Raw genomic sequence first — 20,846 nt, 5'->3', positions numbered from 1 at the left:
ATGAAAATGACCACCACTGGTTTAAACGGCAATAGGATAGAAACAAGACCCAAATAAGCAACTACACTTTAGAAACGAGTCCAAAAAAACGCAACCACCAATATTTATAAGCAACTTTACATAAAAAGAAGCCCAAAGTCACTTATAATGAGCAGACATGGCAACGCTGGCTGCCGTACCAACAAAACCGATATAGAACCTCCCTCGGCTAGAAAGATGTGCCGACTGTCCAATGGGCGACATCGGCTCCCCCCTAAACCTCTGCGATGATCAGTGTTGCCATATTGTGCGAGTGAAATACGCAACCAGGTCTATGAAAACAAGCCCAAAAGAAGCGACTTACGGCTATTTGAAAATAGCCGATCAAAGCTCACACTTGTAGATGAGCCGTTTTAAAACATGTTTTGGGGAATTTTGGAATATTTTGGAAATAACACAAATCTGATACGGGGGTCCCTGGGCCCTGGCACAAAGTATTTTTAGATGGGGGTGAGGGGGGGATCCGGTCTGGACAAATACATGACTCCGGTGGTCCTTGACATGAAAATGTTTGAGAACCACTGATTTAAAAAACACCACACAGCAAGCCCAAACGCACCATCAGTTCGCCTAACCGTAAAAAGCCACGTAGCTGCGCAATCATTTTTGAAGCACGGCTGGTGCGACCGACTCTCTCTGAAGAGCGGCCAGCGTGACCGCAGTAAAATGAGTGCACTTTAGAAACAAGCCCAGAAAACCGCAACCACCAATATTTTCAAGCAACTTTACAGAAAAAACAAGCCCAAAGTTGCTTATAATAAGCGGACATGGCAACCCTGGTGATGACCGTTTGAATGCCACACGGAGAGATCCAGTCAAATTCACTACCTTAGATTTCCGTTCATGTGGTTAAAATGCCCATCATTCGGTTACCCCGGTGACATCCAGGGAGCGCTCGTCCAATCACAGCGGCGGCTCGAGGATGTGTGTATCCAAGAGGAGGCAAGTGCACCGGATGCTGTTGCTATGGTAACGCTGCTGCAGCGAGTTTAAATGGGAGAGAGTAGTCTGTATAAAAGCTGCTTAACATTATAAACTTGAAACAGGGGACCTGTTACATCATTGACTGATGTCTAACAGTGCATCAAAAACGCCTAATGTGAAGCTATTACTCATATCTGACACGCTCCAACCTAAATCGACGGGATTTGTAGGGGGAAACTAAAACAATGTCTAAAATATGCACACCTGTTCCATGTAGGCCTAGACCTAAAATGTATATTCTTACATTGTGCTGAAATAAGATGTGGTAATATGTCCAGCTAGAAAAATACTTTTCTGTAAATACATTTTGGTCATAGTCTTTGCTTTACAGAATATACAGGAAATATATATATTTATATATATATATATATATATATATATATATATATATTTATATATATATATATATATATATATATATATATATATATATATATATATATATATATATATATATATATATATATATATATATATATATATATATATATATATATATATATATATATATATATATATATATATATATATATATATATATATATATATATATATATATATATATTATATAAAATAATAATTACCCCAACAACAAGTGTACAATACACAAACACAGGATACAAAGAATGGATTTACTCAACTTTATTTTCTTTAACATTAGCTTTTACACAATTTTGGATTTACTGGAACAAAACTATTCACATAAAAATAACACAATTATACACAAATAAAATATTTAAAAATCACAAACATTTAAAATGAATCAAATTTATACTCAGGCCTCGTCTATGGCATTACAGATGGAACCAAGCGGCACTGGCACAGCAGCTTTTGCCTAATTTATACTGTCGTATGAAGCTGTTGTGCGCTGGAAATACCGATCTACAAGCTCACAACACATCATTGTAGCGGTTTTTAGATCTTCTATTTTCAGCAATGACAAAGTATAAATCAGGCTTTCAAAAGAGTTCTGCAGAACCTTTAGCATAGCCATTTATAATGGCATGCTAACCAGTCCATTCATCATCAAGCATTGTTATCTAAGAGAGTTTGTTTTACAATCTGTGGCCTCAAAATGGAAACTTAGTGAGAATTTCAGAGAATATTTCTTTTACTGAAAACTAAATATCTAACATACTATATAAATTTCTTAAGAATTAACAGACACACACAAACTTAAGAACAATAGGCCAGAGATAAGGCAAAGTTCACAAAAGAACTTGTCTGCTCAGTTTACCAACTGCTCAGAAAGTGCTTAGAATTATGTTTCCATTGGGTCAGTAAGAGCAAACATTCTGACTGTCCACATCTCTTTTGAGTGGGTGAACTAAAATATCAAATGACGCATGTGCAGATGAATCTTACATGACATTCAAGCATTTGTCAAAAAATGAAATTAAGTTTCCAGCTTACAATACTGGTATTTACATTGTGAAATATGCCTTTTAGTTTGCAATTGAAATTAGGTCTAATGTCACACATGTAAGAAAGCTACATTTTGAAAATGAATTAAATTCTGGGGACAAAGTGCAATTCTAAACATCTATGGAACCATTAAACACAACGCTTTATCCGAGTCCTTGGTATTTCTGTCAGCGATCAGATTCTTCTATTGGGGACTTATTTTTACTGTGAGATGTTAGCATGCCATTAAAACATGTATTAAATGAAAAAAACGGGTATGCTGTGTTACAGGAGCATGACGCTCCAAAAATATGCTTTCAAATACCAGAAGGCTATTGTTGCCATATAACAAAAATATTCTGGCAATACAATGTAATGGGTTATGTTGCAGAAAAAGAAAACAAGAGTTTCATCACCTACAAAAATACATTTTTCATCACTGTAACTTCAGGTTGCCACAGCAACAACTCAATGCAGTTATTATGATATACCACACTATAAAGAAAGCATTTTTTCTTTTTTTTCTCTTTTTTGTAAAATGTGACCTATCCAATACACTTTTATACATAACAAAGGAAACTGTACGGCCTTGCTCATGCTTAGGTATCGTCCTGCACAGGTGGCAAAGCGGTGACAGGGATGAGATGTTTAAGCTCGACATGGCTCCAACAGTCAATCCCTGAACACAGGCAGCTTTTCATAGGCTAATGTAACAGGACACGGCCCTTTGAGGAACCTCCAGCAGATCTAAGGTCAGCTTAATAAATTACATTCATTTTTAAAATATCAGAATACATTATAAAATGTGTTCTATAACTAATGCTAAACTAATAAACTATTGTAAGTATATTCCGTATAGTCCATCCAACAATGTGTAAAAAGTTTTGCAATGAAAACATATTGTACTAATAAAGAATGTGGTTGAGAATAACCAAAGTCTCTACGTGGATTGTCTGTCTATACGCATAACTTTTTCCTTGTTTGTATGCAAACTGATTTCGGACACACGAAAGATATTAAGGAAGGGAAAATAATGTAAAATTAAAAGGAAAGTTAAACCATTTGCACAAATGCAAAATAAAATATTGATAATGAAATATACAAAAGATGACTGAAAAAACCAATACACATCTAAATGAAAAGTATTTTTTTCCATTTTGCTTCATTTACATCTTACCAGCCAAAAGGTCCACTCTGTCTGGTGCTAGTTTCAAACAGCACTGAAGTGCGGCAACAGTATGACATAATGAAGTACTTTAAATTGCATAATGTGATAAAAGCATCATACCACACCTAAACATCACCAATAAATCTATTTGTCTATCATTCTACTCGACAAGTTTGTGACAAAGTGTACTGTAGATAATGTGCATTATACATATTGAGACTCATGAATAGACAAACATTCCTCCTCTGAACATATTCATATCTTCTCCTTAGCTGGAAACTAGGGTCGCTCAACTTTAGGTCAAACAAAATACAATTCTGTTGAATGACAAGTCATTGATACAGTTCAAAGAATAATGATAATCAATGACAATCTGCTGAAAGACAAAATCTATACTACAGAAAGTACCAATGCACCAAATTAGTATCACAGAACCTAACAATTTCTTTAGATTGGAGTAGACTCTGAAAGTAAGAGGAATTGTACTGTCAATAGTTTAGTAATTTGTCACTGTTTTTGAAAGCCTGATGTTTAGTTGTCACTGTATGATTCTTTAGGCACTTCTAACATTCAAATAACTCAGGATTAAAAACTGATTTGATTTAAGATTCATAGCTCACAAGCTATGTCTATTTCAGTCCCCATGACATCAAATAGTGGGGCGAACACCATACTTTAAGTGTGAATTTCTTGAGAATGCAACAATCCAACCAAAACTCAGGCCAATGAGACGGTGTCACACTATACAATTCTCAAGAATAAAACTTTCAGAATCACAGTTGATTTACTGCTTTAAACACAGGAAAAAAACAACAACAACTATTCAGCAGCAATGTCTCATTCAAACTGCTTTTCTATTTTGTATAAACTTCGCTTTTTAAGATCTATAACTACCCAGCAAACATTTCTTCAACCTTCGTCGAGGCCAAGTCTAATACACCTAAAATCACAATGTGATGTTATTTCGACCATTTGCAGACATGAAAACGGGGAATGGTAATAAACAATAGTGTTTAATATAACAATATACAATTGTAACATGAGTGTGAAAGGTAGTGCTTACGGCATTGTGTTACTGATAAGTGTTATAATTCTAAACGCAATATGCTATCATAATATGGCCAATATAGAGGTTAATATTTTTTATAGCATAAATTTCCTCGCATTCCATTTAAGAAATATTTTTTCTTGTGCACCAGCACATGAAGTAATCCCCATTGCCTCCAACACATGGACCAACATTGAGTAGACGTTTGATCAACGCTGAAATGTTTGCTGGGTACTCGGTTAACCCCACATGCACAATAGCTCTTAGAAGGCGCATACTATACTCATAGAAACTGGGGTTACAGTATGTAACTAACACATATGCAAGGCAAAGGCACACCAGGAGATGGAGCACTGATCCTGTTCTACTATATGAGGACACCAAGAGGTCGAACAAAAAGCAGGCCCATTTAGGTGGCATTTTTAATGAACCTCTGTGAGACTGACCGAGATGCCAAATGTGACCTTTACAATGCAGGGTTAAAACATTAGTGCTTTTTCTATAGATCATTTAAGAGAAAAAACATCCATCTGGCACCAGATAAACAATCATTACTGTGAGACATACATGTTCTGTGAGTTTACAAGAAATGTTAAAAAGGAGGAAATAAGTGCTCGTTAAATATAATTGATTAAACTCTTCACTATCTCTGTGATTAAACTCTTCACTATCTCAAATTATGTGTGTGCGGTATAATAATCCTGTGACATACTATACAGTATATCTAACAGAGTATAATCCTAGCACTCCTGCTATGCAATGTGTTACCAGAGCTCAAGGTTATGTTTACATTGGTAATCTTCCAGTCAGCATGCAGCTTGATGTAGACTGTGTATTGAGTTAATGTGGTATTTACAGGAGGGCTGTTTAGCGCCTTTAATGGCAGCAACTTGGCACTCGCGTCCATTTCGGGTGGTTACTTGAGGATGATCTGTTTCAGAGGTGAAAAAACAAACAAACATGTCACTCACTATTTGCACTCACCAGGAGCATACATTTAAACAGGCCCGGGTCCATGTGTCTTGTTTTTATTAATACAAGGAGAAAGTATTAATTAGTTGCTTACATGGATTTGGAATCATCGTGGAAATAATGGCTGAAAAATGTGCAGAATTAAATTAAACATACAGCACTGAAGAGCTAAAAGATCAGCAAATCACAGTCCAGTGTGATGTGGAAGAAAGGAGGTATTATCATCAATATATTTGAATACCACCAAATGTGCACAACAGTACATGCCTTGGGATTAGAAAGTAAAGGTTAATTTTTTTTGTTTCGTTTTTAGAATAAACTAACTGACACAAACACCCACTTCACCTATCACTACCATTCAATGACTTGGTCTGGGCAGCGGAGGTTAAGTAGAAGTCCAAAATCCATCCGCAAACCATCCTCTCACTCACAGCTGAGCAGTTTACGTAATTAAACATGCAAATGTATGTGTGTACACACACACACACACACACACAGTCTCAGAATAACATCTATTATGACGATGCACATTAAACTGTGATCAGGGTAGAGTAGTTAAGACAGGTGAACTCTTGTCTGAATTGTTTGGCATCTCTATTCTCTCATATCTAAACAGGTCATTTCTAACTGTATGTTGATAAAAAAAAAAAAAGTCTAACACAGAAGAAAGCAAAACATGCAAAAAAGAAACTTATGCAACACGACACAACTACTATATGCAGATGAGAGATCTCTAAATAAGTGCTAGAGCAAAAGAGCAAACTTAATAAATACAGCTTAACAACAGGTCTCTAGAGTAATCTGTGATAGACAATGTGAGTATGTTAGTGCTAAGATGACAATGCACTAATCCTATTTAATACTACTACTACTAATAACAATAATAATATGCACTTATTTAGAGATCCAGGATTTATGAAAGGAAGCTTTAAAAAAGGAGCAAACCTGATTGGCTGGTGCTGTTGCTGCGTAGGAAACACTTGTGGCAGGAGTAGATGCTGCAGAGACAGTAGCAGGCGTAGCACTGTACATCATGGGGACTTTTTCAGGAAGGGAACCATGAAAGCAATGAGAAGGTAGGTGGAGCATTATGGTAACCATAGCAACGTTTTCCCTGTCTCTCTCTTGCCGGGTGAATACAGAATGACATTAGCAGCAAGCCATCATTGGGTTAGACCAGCAGATGGCATGCAATCACACAGCAAAGCAAGACAGCAGGGGGGAGGGGGGCATAATAGAGGAAGGCTAATAACAGAAGCAGCCTAGGAAATGTGTCCATATTTTAAAATCCCAAGAGGAAGATGGCATATAATGAAGCTAAACCTATCAAAGCATTGATTCGCATGTGAAAGAGACATACTATCCAACGCCTTTTTGAAAAGCATTTTACTTTGCAGGTAAGTATTAGCAAAGCATAAGAAAGTGCTGAGTAGGTTTTCTGGGCTGCTGAGCAAACTCCCTAAAACCATTGTGAAGAGCTACAAATGATGTTCACCATAAACGCTTGAATAGGTGTATTGTGCTTTGAGTATCTGGGTAGAGATTAAATGTCCTTACACACCGGGAGCGTTTATTTCGTGTGACTCATTTGCATCAATTTAAACTGCCGTTTGTGTCATGAGTACATCCATACAGAATGTGAATATTACACGGCAATATAGCGACAACATTTTGTTTTGAAGTTTGATTTGAACGAATAAGCGAATAAAAGCATCAACCTGTATGAATGAGGCATCACCAATTTAATAGTTTGATGTGAAATATTCGCAACACATTTTCAGATTGCAACACACGCTTCCAGTGTGTGGGGAATGACTCCCACTATAACAAACAAACAATAATAAAGCATAACATAATCACAAATCATGAATAGAAATCAGAAGGGGTTCAATGATGCTAAGGAGCACAAATATACCGCCAGTAACAGTTTACGCACACACTCAAAAAAACATATAATAAATACATTTCTTTCAGGCGATTCTGAAATGTGTGCCCCTATGTGTATTGCTTAGTTCCTCTTGATTAGGAGTCGTGTTTATCCATGCCATATTAAAATAACAAGCATGTCTTTAAAGTCAACAGAACGAACATTCCACCCATGGACTCCATTCATTACAAGACATTACAAAAAAAATAAGCAAGGGACCTACCAACGCTGGTAGCGGGACTCATGCACAACACTGACCCTGTGTGATTATGTAATGGAAAGTGGAACACAGGTTAGGTTGAGACTACTTCGAAGCATGATTTACACATATCCCCCACATAAAAGCAGACGTGCGCCCCTCTATAGAAAACAAATTTATTTAAATAAACTTCATTAGTAAGTTATTTAGTTTAGTGAGCCATACACAAAAAAGTCCTATATTGTAAGAGAGTGGTGAGGCATTCTTTTATTAGTTTTCTCCCAAAGGAATAAGCATGCAGAACAAACTAATAATGTAACTGTGAAGCAAAGAAGTGCAAGGCAGCAAGACAAAGCACCAAATAAATGAGTAAAGGCTGCACACTGTTCCTGTCTGTTCATATACTTTCTGCTCCGATTGATTAAAAAATGTCACAAAAAAAGCAGAGTTCATAGTTTAGATGTTAAGTTTTAAGTTTCATGTTTAACTACAAACTAGAATTCAGGACTCCAAACAATGTACAACACACAAGTGATTTACTCAACTTGGTCTGGAACCAAGCAGATGTCCTCCAACATACTGGGCCTCTATTTAGGCACTAATACCCAGGGATCAAGGTCTTAATAATGGGCCAATTACATTTATTACGCTTAGTAAGCACAAAGCTCCTGCAAACTTTAGATGTCAATCTTAGCCAATCAGGATGGAATATGAAAAATAAAACAGTTCCATCTCGATAAAGTTTTGATACAATCTGAAGGAGTAATATCAAAATAATTGTTTTACATAAGTCGGCCTCCTGGTGGCGCTATAAAAGGCCGATGTGAAAAATGCAGGGCAAAGGTTTGTCCTTGTCCTCTAGGGGGTGCACATACAAAGTTTTACACAGATCGGTGCAGTTATAGGTAAAAACAAGAATTGGCCTGTTGCAATTCTGAGGTATTTTATATATATCGTTATATATATTATATAATATGACATCACGTAAAGCTTGGCCAATCAGGGAAGTTGATGGCCTAATATGGCATGAACGTTCTAAAGCTCAGGATACTAATGTTATCCAATCAGGACAGAGACCTCAGACAGGATACAGATTAAACTAGAAAAAGTGCTCCTCGGAGCACAGGCCTCCGCCAGGTCAGGTAGGTTATTGTGGCCTCCTGGTGGCGCTATAATAGGCCAATGTGAAAAGGGTGCCATTTCTTCTTAGGCCTTGCACGGCAATCGGACACTGCATCATTCATGATCATTAGACCTGCTGGTGGCGCTATAACAGGCCAATGTTAAAAGCGTGGCATTTGCTCCTCAACATGGTGTGAATGTGTGTGCTAAGTTTTACCGCAATCAGGCGCTGCGTTCATGATTTGCGGAATTTTGTTCAAAACAAGCCACTACTGCAAACTTTAGATGTCAATCTTAGCCAATCAGGATGGAATATGAAAAATCAAACACACCCGTCTTGATCACATGACTATAGAGATCATCTGTACCGATTTGCGTGAAATTTGGATAAAATCAGAAGGAGTAATATAATCTTTTTTTTTTTTTTACATATGTCGGCCTCCTGGTGGTGCTATAAAAGGCAGATGTGAAAAATGCAGGGCAAAGGTTTTTCCTTGCGCTTACAAAGTTTTACACAGATCGGTGCAGTTATAGGTCAAAACACGAATCGGCCTGTTATAGCGCCACCATGAGGCTGATTTGAAAATGTTCAAATCAGTGGGGGCAGAGGTTCTGCTGTGGGTGGCATCCAGGGAGTGTGTGTGCACAGTGTCATGGCGAGCAAGCCAACGGTGCCGGAGATTAGCTGTACACAGACAGAATGACACACACACGGACGGATGGACGGACGGACGGACAGGGGGAAAAACATGATCTCTCGCCATGCCTTTCGGCCTGGCGGAGACAATAAATAATCCAGAGCATGATTTACATAAACGTATAGATATTTTAAGGATTATTGACTCATGCAGAAGAAGACAGAAACAGACCATGTACAGTAAATGATGAAGGACATCAGATGATAGGTTTGTATGTATGTATGTTTTTGGACCTACCTGGAAAGAATGAGGGTTGATGGAACTGTGCATTGGCCAAAGCCTGCTGGTAGTGCAAAAAGCTGGGGTTGAAGAGAGAGCAGGCACCGTTGCTCTTCTCAAATGCTTGTCTCTTTGGTAGGGGCTGCATTGACTGCATTGACTGCATGACACTATGGGGAAAGGCCTGCAAGTGACAAGAGGAGATATAACACAGTCAACCTCCCTCACAATAGCCGTTTTGTCTGGCTAAAAGCCTAGTTTATACAGTACTTCATCATACAACAGCATCGCTCACCGAAACTCTTTTACTTTCGGCGAGCAATGCGGTCGTACCTCAAAGTTTAAATGAAGAGGCGCATACTCTAAATACTGTATAGTATTCTTAAAAAACAACAACAGCCTAGACACCACTATAAAAGGTTACTACTACCACAGGATGACAAAAATCAAGCAAGCATTTATGATAAAACAATGTGAATGGCAATAATGCTTCAACCAAGCACATCTAAAAACATCCTTCAAATTAATTAAATAAACTGATGGAGATTAAAAAAGAATATACACTAATAACAATACATGAGTATTTAAGTGGTTGTACAACAAAATGACAAAAATCAAAAACTCTTGTGTTATTACAGTATAATTAATAGCTACATGCAAAGCAAAAGGTCAAAGTACCAGGTCTACAGTCGCCTCGAGGGGTCGCTTCATTGCTTTGGCAGTCGACTGAGTCTTTTAATAGCAGGCAGCGAGCACATGATGGCAGTGGGCCAATGGGATTCAAGCGTATTAACATACAGGTAACAGCAAGCAGAGGTGCGTCATGGGGGAACAGCATTGCATTGTGGATAGGTGAGAAGGAAAAAAACAAAAAACAAAATAATCTGAATGTAGTATACCACATACAAAAACAATACACATGCGCAGTAACCAAAATAACTGATTCAAGGACACACAGCTAGGCTAACTACAGTGTGTAACTTCTCAATTAGTATGTCAGCATATACTATTAATCAAAAGCATCAATTAATAAGATTTAGAAATACTCTACAGTGCCATAGTTATTTTCAGATCGTTTAGATCACTTAAATAATTTGTTAATCAGTGATTGTTAATCATAATAGAAATACTGCAGCTATCACACTAAGAATGATAATCTAGTCTACACAAAATATAATTAGGTAAAGCATACAACCACAACATTACTGCTTTAAGGAAGAGGATACAATGTCAAGTTTCATTTGATATTATTTCATGAACAAGATTACTTAGTTTTATCCAAGAGGTAGCCAAACACAATGTCACACAAGAATAATATTACTCTTATATGAAAAAGCACAGAATGTGGAGCTCTGTTTACTATTAAATATGATATAATATCCAAGGTATGACCTTTGGTTGATTTGTTACACTATTATTTTCTTTAGGTTTCTGTAAAAATAATTATCACCTTTATACAGTTTTATATCAGAATAACTTCTAGAGCTTCTAAACAAGCACCAAGTGGCATGCATAAAATAAAAGACAGAAAATGTAATGGAATACTAACCACTTAAAATGGAATACACAAAAGACAATGTCAAGTAGTGGGTCTACAAGGGCAGTCTGTCAACGGCATCCATAATAATCAACGAGGAACAAAAATAAGCCCCAATATCTAAAAATGACAGCTGCTAGGCCTATAAGAAGCCCTTTCAGATTAGTACCAACTACAGTAACAAAATACGTTGATCGTTTCACTCAACAAGTTCGCAAAGTAAGAAGAGCAAGAAGGTCAGTAAACTTCTAGATACTTAACTTGGACAATGTCATTGATTAATACCATGGCATTTGGAGTTATTGCACTTTACCAGGCAGGCACTTGTCATAGTGGAAGATGGCTAGCCATTACCAAAAGTTTTCATTAGCATCAGTGAAACTGCTTAACCAGCCATTCTACTGTATTAAATGCCTGGTGTATGTTCAATGACAGATCACATAAAAAAAAATGTCACTGCCACAATTTACGGTTATAAATGAGCCCATAAAGCTTTTACGTGACAGTTTATTATCAACAGGCCATGCCACAACAACAACCTTTTTTCCTCTATATTATATATCAAATAAAAAGCAGTGCTCCACATTCCATGATGTTTTTGGTTCATGTTGACTTAGGCTACAAGTAGTTTTTTCAAGTCATAGCCTAATATGCTCTAGAAGTCAGGAGAGCACGTAAATACTTTGTCACATGACGGTGTCACTCGCCAAAATTAATAGATTTTCGAGTGAAAAACACAATGCGTTTTTCGCTGGAAAATGTAGGCTTAAAAGCATCTGTCTTACCATGGCTACAGCAGCTGCCTGTGCGGCCTGGGCTGCCACTGTCTGGTTGACCTGCTGCTGACTGGCTTTGATTTTGGCCTGTAAGTGTGCAGGCGGGTGGAAATACTTGCACTTCTCCCTGGAGCAGCGGCTCTTAATGTAGTCCATGCAAACGGTGACTGTGTTGTCACTGGTGTCTATCATGGGGCTGTCACTGGGGTGAGCGAAGCGGCAGTCCGTCTCCCCTCTTGCACAGTTTCCCCGCTGAAACTCACGGCATACCTAGGAGGGGACCGAATTAAAGTGAAGTCGCAGGTAAAAACTAAGTTTAATTTCAGGGGCTGCATCGACTCTTCCTAAGATTTCATATTGCGTGTACTGCATGTTGAATGGACCCATGTACGTGTTGTTGCGATACCTCTAGTTTATCTGTGCGCTGCAGCTTCTGTGTGGGGGAGGAGGAAGAGGAGGAGGTCTGGACTGTGACGGGCGGGCTTCCGGAGACCATGACGGACGTGCTGGGCATGATCTCTGTGGGAACGAGGCCCATTCCACCATGGCTCATGTGTGTAATATACGGAGCATAGCTGAGACCAGGGTTGTTACCAAGCCCCTGCGATACAGGAAACGTGTGCTATGAGGGGAGAGGTTATAGTTTATTATTAAAAACATGTTGAATCATAAAGGCTAAAAAAAAAAAACTTGATGTTGAGTAGAAGAAGTCTGTGGTAGTTGCAGGTTTAATGAGTACGAGCAACTCACCACTGGCTGCATGCTTGTTCCAGGGATCATGAACTGCATCTGTTGTGCCAGCATGGCTGCTGCCGTCTTCTGCTGAATGAGATTGTTGCGCCCGTTTATCTCCAACTGGGTTTTTAAGTGCGAAGGCGGATGAAGATACTTGCAGTTTTCTCTTGAGCATCGGCCCTGTATTCAGAGAGAAAGGGGAGATCAGAAACTCAAGGTTGAGGGCCAGTGGTTCCAAGTCTTTTTCAAATCTCAAGCCTACCATGGAAATGTATATTGTAGTTCTTTTAAAACTGTGGTGAGATTATCCGTGAGATATTTATGAACGCAACAACGACAAATGAAAAATGGGGGACGTCATTGAGTGGCAGAAACATAATTCACATGCTTCAGTATAGTACTATTTCATGATTGTTGGGGGCGACCTCAAGACGTCAGATCATAGATGTACTTTGTGTTCTACTAAACTAGTGTTTCGCATACATTTTCATGTCAAGGACACACAAATTGATATGTATTTGGCCGCAGACCTCCATCTGAAAGGTTTTGCAAACATTTGTTTAAGATTGTCCAAATTAAATTAATAAAAAATTGTCCGATCTTCAAACTGACAACGTGTCTTGGTGCGAATAGGGTTAAATAGGGAACCACCTCAAGGACCTCTGTGAGTCCCCGGACCGCATTTTGGAGAACCACTGTAATAAAACCTTGACAGTAGTTCTCCAATACATTAATTCCAAATGTTAACTAGAAAATGTGCTCCTCGGAGCACAGCTCTCCGCCAGTACTGTTCCTGATTAATCCTGTCTTACCTATTTATATTACATATTGTCACGTGTCACTTGACCAATGTTAGCTTGGCTGAGACGGACACACACACACAGAGGGTAAAACTCTCCTGGCGGAGACAAAGAATCACACCCCATTCATATTTAGAAACAACAGTGGTCATCACAGTGATGGAAGCTCACTTAAAAAAATAGAAATGATTTTTTGAAGTGCGTGGTGCTATTTATAGGTTTTTATTTCATCATGCGTCTCGCTAGCCAATCAAAGCATTGGTGACAACATATTGTCACGTGTAGCTTGACCAATGTTAGCTTTGCTGAGACGGACACACACGCGGACGGACGGAGACGAAAACATACTCTCCACCATACTGGCGGAGACAATGACATACAAGCCACTTGATTTGCCAAGGATACTAGTACTGATGTTATGCATAGGATGCATTCTCGTTATGAAAATTAGTTAGATACTAGACCTGGGAATAATGCAAGTCGGGAAAGATGGAAATAACACCCGTTGTACCCGTCTGTGTCTCTTTTGTGCCCACATATGGAGAGCTCTGTATCTGTCTGTCTGTCTGCCTGTGTTCCTTTTATGCCCATACAAAAAAGGGCGTATGGCCATATATGGGCATATACTGATGGCATCAGTGATTTCCAAAAAGGGACAAGGACTGACAGATGAAATTTGGTTGTCCAGAGCCACAGATGCGACCCTAAGCCCATATATGGGCATTCCAATATATGGGCATATACTGATGACATCAGGGATCTCAATATATGGGTATAAAACGGGACACAGCCAGACGGGTACAACGGGTACTCTGACAAAGCCCTCCCAACACTATGACATATTGGTCGGATCGGCCTAGTTGCTCCAAAAGGTTCTTCATTTCAAACATTAGCTGTATTATCATGAAGCCCTCCACCTACGTAACGGGCCCTCGTTGTTTGGATGTTTTCACTCTGCCCCAACAATTATCATCCTCCAGCAATCCACACTTAACTCATTCAGTGCCTGACTTATTTCTGGCAGTTTGGCTCTGAATGCAAGAGCCAAAAATACATTGTAAAAAAAAAGTGCTTAGGAAGCGAGATACAGCCTTTTTCAGTAAGATGTTAAACAAGAAGTGAATGGAGCAGCAAATCTTTAAATCATCATATCATATGAATCATATATATATATATTTTTTTTCATGGCGTCGGCGACGTCATTGGCACCCTGGGCTTATAAAAACGTGACGTCGGCGACGTCATTGGCACTGAATGAGTGAAGCCTGGGTTACACTTAGTTGTGCACGGTTGTCCCGCACTGAAAACAGCTAATCTACAAACTCAAAACACATTGCAGCGCCACATATTGTGAGATTTAATCGACCAGGGAATACTATGCCGATTCCAACCACAGATCTCTGACATTTAAGCAGTGGTGGAAAAAGCTAAGTAAAAGTATCAATACTGCAATGGGGAAGTACTCTGTTACAAGTAAAAGTCCATAGGCTATTTTCAAATAGCCTATGTATAAAATAGGCTAAAGTGGTTAATGTGTGTTTTATAATATAATAAGCTATATCTGCCAAGTAACTAGTAACTAAAGTTTTCAAATAATTGTAGTGGAGTAAAAGTACAATATTTGCCTCTGAGCTGTAGTGGAGTACAAGTAAAAGTATAGAGAATTGGAAATACTCCAGTAAAGTAAAAGTACCTCAAAACAACACTGCATTTAACGGGCATAAAACAACAGCAAATCATGGTAGTGACCTTCATACTGTAGTGTGAACCAATCCTGATTTGTGTTTATACTACCATATACAAACTCTACCAGGGTGTATATTATAGTATATCTATACTGTACATTGTATATTCACCAAGACATCCCTTTACTGTCACTTGAAATAGATGGCTCATTGATGAATTGGTTGATATTCAACAGCCTTGAGCTGATATGCTAGCAACATGCGCTTATAAATAACAGGATATTATCATATCATATCCTATCCTATCCTAATGGACTTGACAGCATAATTAGCCTAATGCTGTCATATCTGTCAATCAAGCAAGTGAATTAGCCTAATCAGAGATTAGCCTCTTTTGTCCTACATTTTCATATAGTAAATCCTTCAATCAAATGAGCGGAGAACTAATTTCAACTCAATTGCATTTTCTCCCAGGAGATTCAATAATTATTTTCCATAACTGTCCATGTGGATTTAACCTACAATTAATATTAATTAAGGAAGGACACTTTGATGAGCTATTGCATAAGGTCCATCTCATCATCTTACCGTTTCAGTCACCTACAGCCTGCAGATTATATTCAATATTACATCAAATATTCAGATACCATATCCTAACCATATCTTAAACATTTGCGTTCAGTGAACATGTTACAAATACAGAAAGATTTATTTTCTAGGATTTTGGAACAAGCTTGTTTGGTTGAAAGTGCAGAAGTATATTAATTATGTTCAATCTATCTCTTACAAATAGGCCTAATAGTTTATTCAAGAACACTATATTTAACTAACTATATTTATTTATTTAACACATTTTTGTATGCTAAAAGATTTTAAAATCTAGTAGTGTGTAATTTACATTGCATATGAATGAGACACTATTCCTCATCAATGGGACACAGAATAACTGTTTAGTAGGCCTACAGAGGAGCTAAAACAGCTGGTCAGTATACACAATTTAGCCTTGTTCATAAACAAAGGGGGTGCACATATTTAAATTAGCCTGCATTGAGCGAGATCTATCATGTGTGCTCCAGTCCATCCCTATTCATCACCAAATTAAATAGCCAGATTTAAACAGAAATGTTAAGAAGGTCTATGAACACAAGATCACTGTTCCCCCAAATTAGACAAAATGCTCATCTGTCTTCTTACACTACTGCTCTAGGGTTTTGTCATGCCATGTCTTAGGCTGTACAAACAAGGATGATAGGCCCTTTAATTATTTGATATGCTGCCACTGAGGCAGATGTCCACTGCTTAATCCAAGCTTAAAAGGATGACTTGTGTTGAGGTAACATTCCTCCTTAGAAAGCAAACAGGGGGGGGGGGGGGGGGGGCGTGTGAACGCTACGAAGAATAAAAAGAAAATACGATTGATCACTGGGCGTTAAAATGCCTCATGACTGTGGTACTACACATGGTCATTGGTCACTCAGCTCCTATGTTTACAAATAAGACGTAGTTTAGCTTTAGAGTGCATTAAGTCTAAAATTGTTTCTGAAACTAGAGTTATTTTATAAAATTCTACTTTACAAGATTTTATCTCTGGACGTGTAAACAAGCTTCTAGTAACGTTATCAATGCGACTGTCACAATAATAGTACACCATGCAACAGGTGTATTAGTCACTATAATCTCTCTCTCTCTAAAATTCAATAAATGTACTTGTTTTTTTATATGAAAGCTCGTTAAGAGTAGTTCTCCAGTAGTAACCTTTGTTTGCATATACACAGAATTGCGAATTAGAGAATGTCTTAGTTATACCAGCATTGTCGTAACTAGCACCACTGAAGCAATTATTTTACCTTTAATGATGAAACTAAGAAAGTTCTGGAAAAAACTAACTAACTAGCAGAAGTGGTTAATTCTGATTATATCTCCGTCCGCCATGTTTCTTCTGATTTGTTTATTTATATCTGTAAGTATAAAAATATTGATTTCTGTGTCTGGCTGCAGTGCTGCAGCTGCGATTCAGATGACACACGCACACACACGATTTATCGGAGTGGTCTTTTTAAGTTAAAAACTATGACCTATGACAGCATGTCATAGGCCCTTTAAGTCAAAATGCCCTGAAGTCAGTCAAATACATTCCAGTGCATACCTTTAACAATAAGGGAGAGTGATATGATCTGCTGTAGTCTATAGAGACAATCACTAAGGCAACACTAAAAAGCAGCCTACCTACACAACCCAATGTCATATACTGTAACCATGAAGAGCAGGCTATGTTTATCTTTACATTACGCTATACAGCAACAAGGTTATCATTTGTTCCAGGGCTTTAGCAATATAATCACAGCCTACATCTCAATCACAAAAAAGTACTGAAAGAGGACTTTGATGTCATGCACAAAAAAATACCATCTTACATGAAATGTGTGCTACAGTATGTGTGCACACTGCAAGTGAATCACGATGTTGCATCTAAACCACCAGTAGATTTGATGCTTTACTCATACACACACACACTTGTTAATGTGTTATACACAGAAGCAGTGGTGCAAGCTCTATTGTTTCTACTTATGTGTGGGATGACTCACATTATTTGGCCTCTAACCAGCAAAATAAAATAGCCAGAGCTTAATTTCTTCTACTTCTCAAAAACACATTCAAATGGAAAACAGAATAAAAAAACATGTATTAAAATGGAAACTAGATTAATAAAGTAGAATACTGGAGATCATGGAATATTTTTCGTGAAATTTATCTGAATGCACACAATCTACTTTAATCAATGTGAAACCATACGCATACGCATAAGTGGAAGGAATCCAAAAATGTCCAACAGCAAACCTTTAAACCTAGGGTTTGAGTATAGCCTGCCTCACACCTGAACAATACATACCCTTTCATGACATTTCATATCTGCTGCTCCATTTCTTTACATTATCTGGAAAAGGGTAACCAAAGGTTGATCTATTCTAGATGATCAATTCAACGCCAAGCTTTTTTTTACATAACCGCACATTAATGATAATAATAATCCAGCTTTTTACGTTACAAGATGAAAAGAGAGCATACTGTATACCTGTAGATGACCAACAGTTCGATTACAGAATGCTGATGATCCTTTTGCCTAAATTGTAATCCTTAATCATGTACATAAAAATAAGCAAATAATGTGCCTCATCAGCAGGAAGCGGAAAGGACAAATGTCCTTTTATTTTTGTTTGTATCCATAATGTTTTCCTTATTTGTTAATTACAGTACCCATCAACTTATTACATATGATATAATATGACATTGGTCAAACGTGCTAGTCTCTGTGTTGCTGTATTTGTTCACAGCACTCTTTACTTTACATACAACTTTAATGCCTGGAAACATTTTTGCAGCAGATACATTTGACAAATCCTAGTGTAACAGGCAGCATGGTGTGGTGGGCACCCCACCCACACACTGAATGTTAAACACCACTCCACAAAAAAACAGACAGCCCTAAAGCTGGGGAGTGGCTGCAGTGGAACGAAACAAAAATTCATACTGAATTTACTTTTATGGTGCTCTAGAAGCAGGTTAAAGGAATTATAAGTGTATCTGGTGTCAGTGAAAGTATTCCCTGTCTCTCAAGTCCTAAAGCCTTTTAACTTTGGTATTGTGGTGAGCTAGTAAATAATTCCTTTGTGCACCACTTTGATTCATTAAGTAATTCTTGTGTGGTTGGTTTGTCTGTCTGTCTGTCTGTCTGTCTGTCTGTCTGTCTGTCTGTCTGACAAACCCCCCCCCCTCACTTAGACAGTGAAGAGAGACAGGAAAGCAAGGACAGAGGGTTGACACGGTGCAACCCAGGTCCCCCAACCAGAATCGGACATGAGGACAATGACACTACAGTATATGGCATTAGTAACTAGTGAGCTACGTCTGCTTTCCTGAAAAACATTCAATCAAATATACTGAAGAGAGCATTAAGTTGGAAGCCAGCCTAAATGACTGCAATGAATGGTATGCACAAGTGTAGAATGGACATTTCCATTAATAGCTATGTTGTGCTTCTGTGTCAAACACAGAAGAGGAAGTAATCAAACCGAGGGAGCCTCTGTGATCCGTTTGATGCGGAATTGTTCTGCATGTCATGCAGGTTCTTGTATGCATAGCAAAACATCTTTGCATCCCTCTGAAAAGCAGATGGTGTAAAACACAGAAGTAGGGCATTAACCTATCCTATTTTATATCTATGGTTCTTCTGCTCCAGAAAGAAACCCCACAAAAGACATAATATTATTATTTTTCACTGGGCCGCTGTGGTTTAAATAGCATACATAATTCAATAACCCTCCAGGATGATATTTTTCCGGACCTTACTCTTGTAAGAGGATGTTTTGGTATTGGCCTATAACTGAGGCTTTAATAACACTAAAAGTACAGCAGACCATTTAGTGTAATTACACAGTGATGTGAAGGAGTCCCATCCTGTTTAGCTAGTGGTTCTACTTTACATCAAGTACAGTAGCCTACAGCTGTCTCGCACTTAGGAAAAGAAGCCAATGATCACTCACTCCCTACTTACTAAAAGGGGATAACTGATAACACTGAAATGAGTGAGGAAGTGAATTGGAATAATAACGATACTATAGTATGCTAGCAGTCAGCTAAGGGAATTAGCAACATTTCCTTTTTTGCTGGGGATTCTTCTGACCCAAAACAGTCATCAGAGGGCAGGACACAGGAAGTAGCTACAATTAGCCAGCAATCATGACGTGCAACCGGCTGAAAGCCACCACAGCTTGAATAAATACATGTTACCCTTACCGCATGGCGGCCGTTTTGCTCTTACTTTGTGTGCGTGTGTGTGTGTGTGTGTGTGTGTGTGTGTGTGTGTGTGTGTGTGTGTGTGTGTGTGTGTGTGGGGGGAGGTAGGGGGGTACCGTGTGAATAGGTCAATTGAAGAGAGACACAGGAATGACCCTTTCTCTAAAAGGGGTAAACGGTCATAATGTCTCATGGTTACAGTTCTAATAAGACTGCAGAGCACCTTCCCCTTTAAGATGAGATGGAGGCAAACAGGGGACAAGACAAGTCTCTGTTGGACTTTCTTTAACCAATTTGAGAGTAGTCATGAGATACTAGTTACTATACGACACCACATGCACAGAATCAAGTTGGCTCAAGAATGCTAGAAATAATTGGTCAATCAGCAGAAACCTACTGCAGGCATTCTGCATTTGTGAATTGTTTACATGCTGACCGCTCAAATCAGCCACCCAGTATGGCAATGGAATGTCATTTTTGCCTTCATCATTCAGAACTACTGGAAGTGCTTATGAAAATCACACATTCCCTACACCTGGCTATATGACAAAAGAGGACAATGAAAAAAAGGACCATTAGTTAAATAGTGGGAACTGTGTAGCTTGTAAGAAATACTGGCAAAAGGTTGGCAAGTTAGTATTAGTTGACTATATAACAGTGTGAATGTCAGTAACAGACAACGTTAGAGAACCTTTCTTTAACAACAGGCTATTCACGAGGAAGAGCTGTGACTTCATCA

General features: G+C 38.3%; 1 protein-coding gene across 15 annotated transcripts in view; it reads right to left on the bottom strand.

Annotated features, from left to right (window-relative positions):
• Positions 1-1,649: 1,649 nt before the first annotated feature.
• LOC311064599 (muscleblind-like protein 2a) overlaps positions 1,650-20,846 on the bottom strand; it is a 28,228-nt gene continuing 9,031 nt past the window's right edge. For 3 of the 15 annotated variants that reach the window (XM_084084476.1, XM_084084483.1, XM_084084484.1), the window contains 8 exons: positions 12,844-13,008; positions 12,500-12,715; positions 12,103-12,363; positions 10,459-10,512; positions 9,799-9,964; positions 7,766-7,801; positions 5,710-5,739; positions 1,650-5,574 (listed from right to left, as the gene is read on the bottom strand). In XM_084084476.1, the coding sequence (XP_083940602.1) occupies positions 5,450-5,574; positions 5,710-5,739; positions 7,766-7,801; positions 9,799-9,964; positions 10,459-10,512; positions 12,103-12,363; positions 12,500-12,715; positions 12,844-13,008 (1,053 nt within the window). In that variant the 3' untranslated portion in view covers positions 1,650-5,449. Of the gene's footprint in view, positions 5,575-5,709; positions 5,740-6,560; positions 6,656-7,765; positions 7,802-9,798; positions 9,965-10,458; positions 10,513-12,102; positions 12,364-12,499; positions 12,716-12,843; positions 13,009-20,846 lie in introns of all 15 variants that reach the window. The other 12 variants (XM_084084486.1, XM_084084477.1, XM_084084487.1 and 9 more) reach the window with 12 other exon arrangements.

This window comes from Gymnoscopelus microlampas, assembly GCF_963454915.1.
Source record: "Gymnoscopelus microlampas genome assembly, chromosome: 17".
Lineage (NCBI taxonomy): Eukaryota > Metazoa > Chordata > Actinopteri > Myctophiformes > Myctophidae > Gymnoscopelus > Gymnoscopelus microlampas.
The sequence above is the reverse complement of the archived record's forward strand: the minus strand, read 5'-3'. Positions and strand labels throughout refer to the sequence as shown.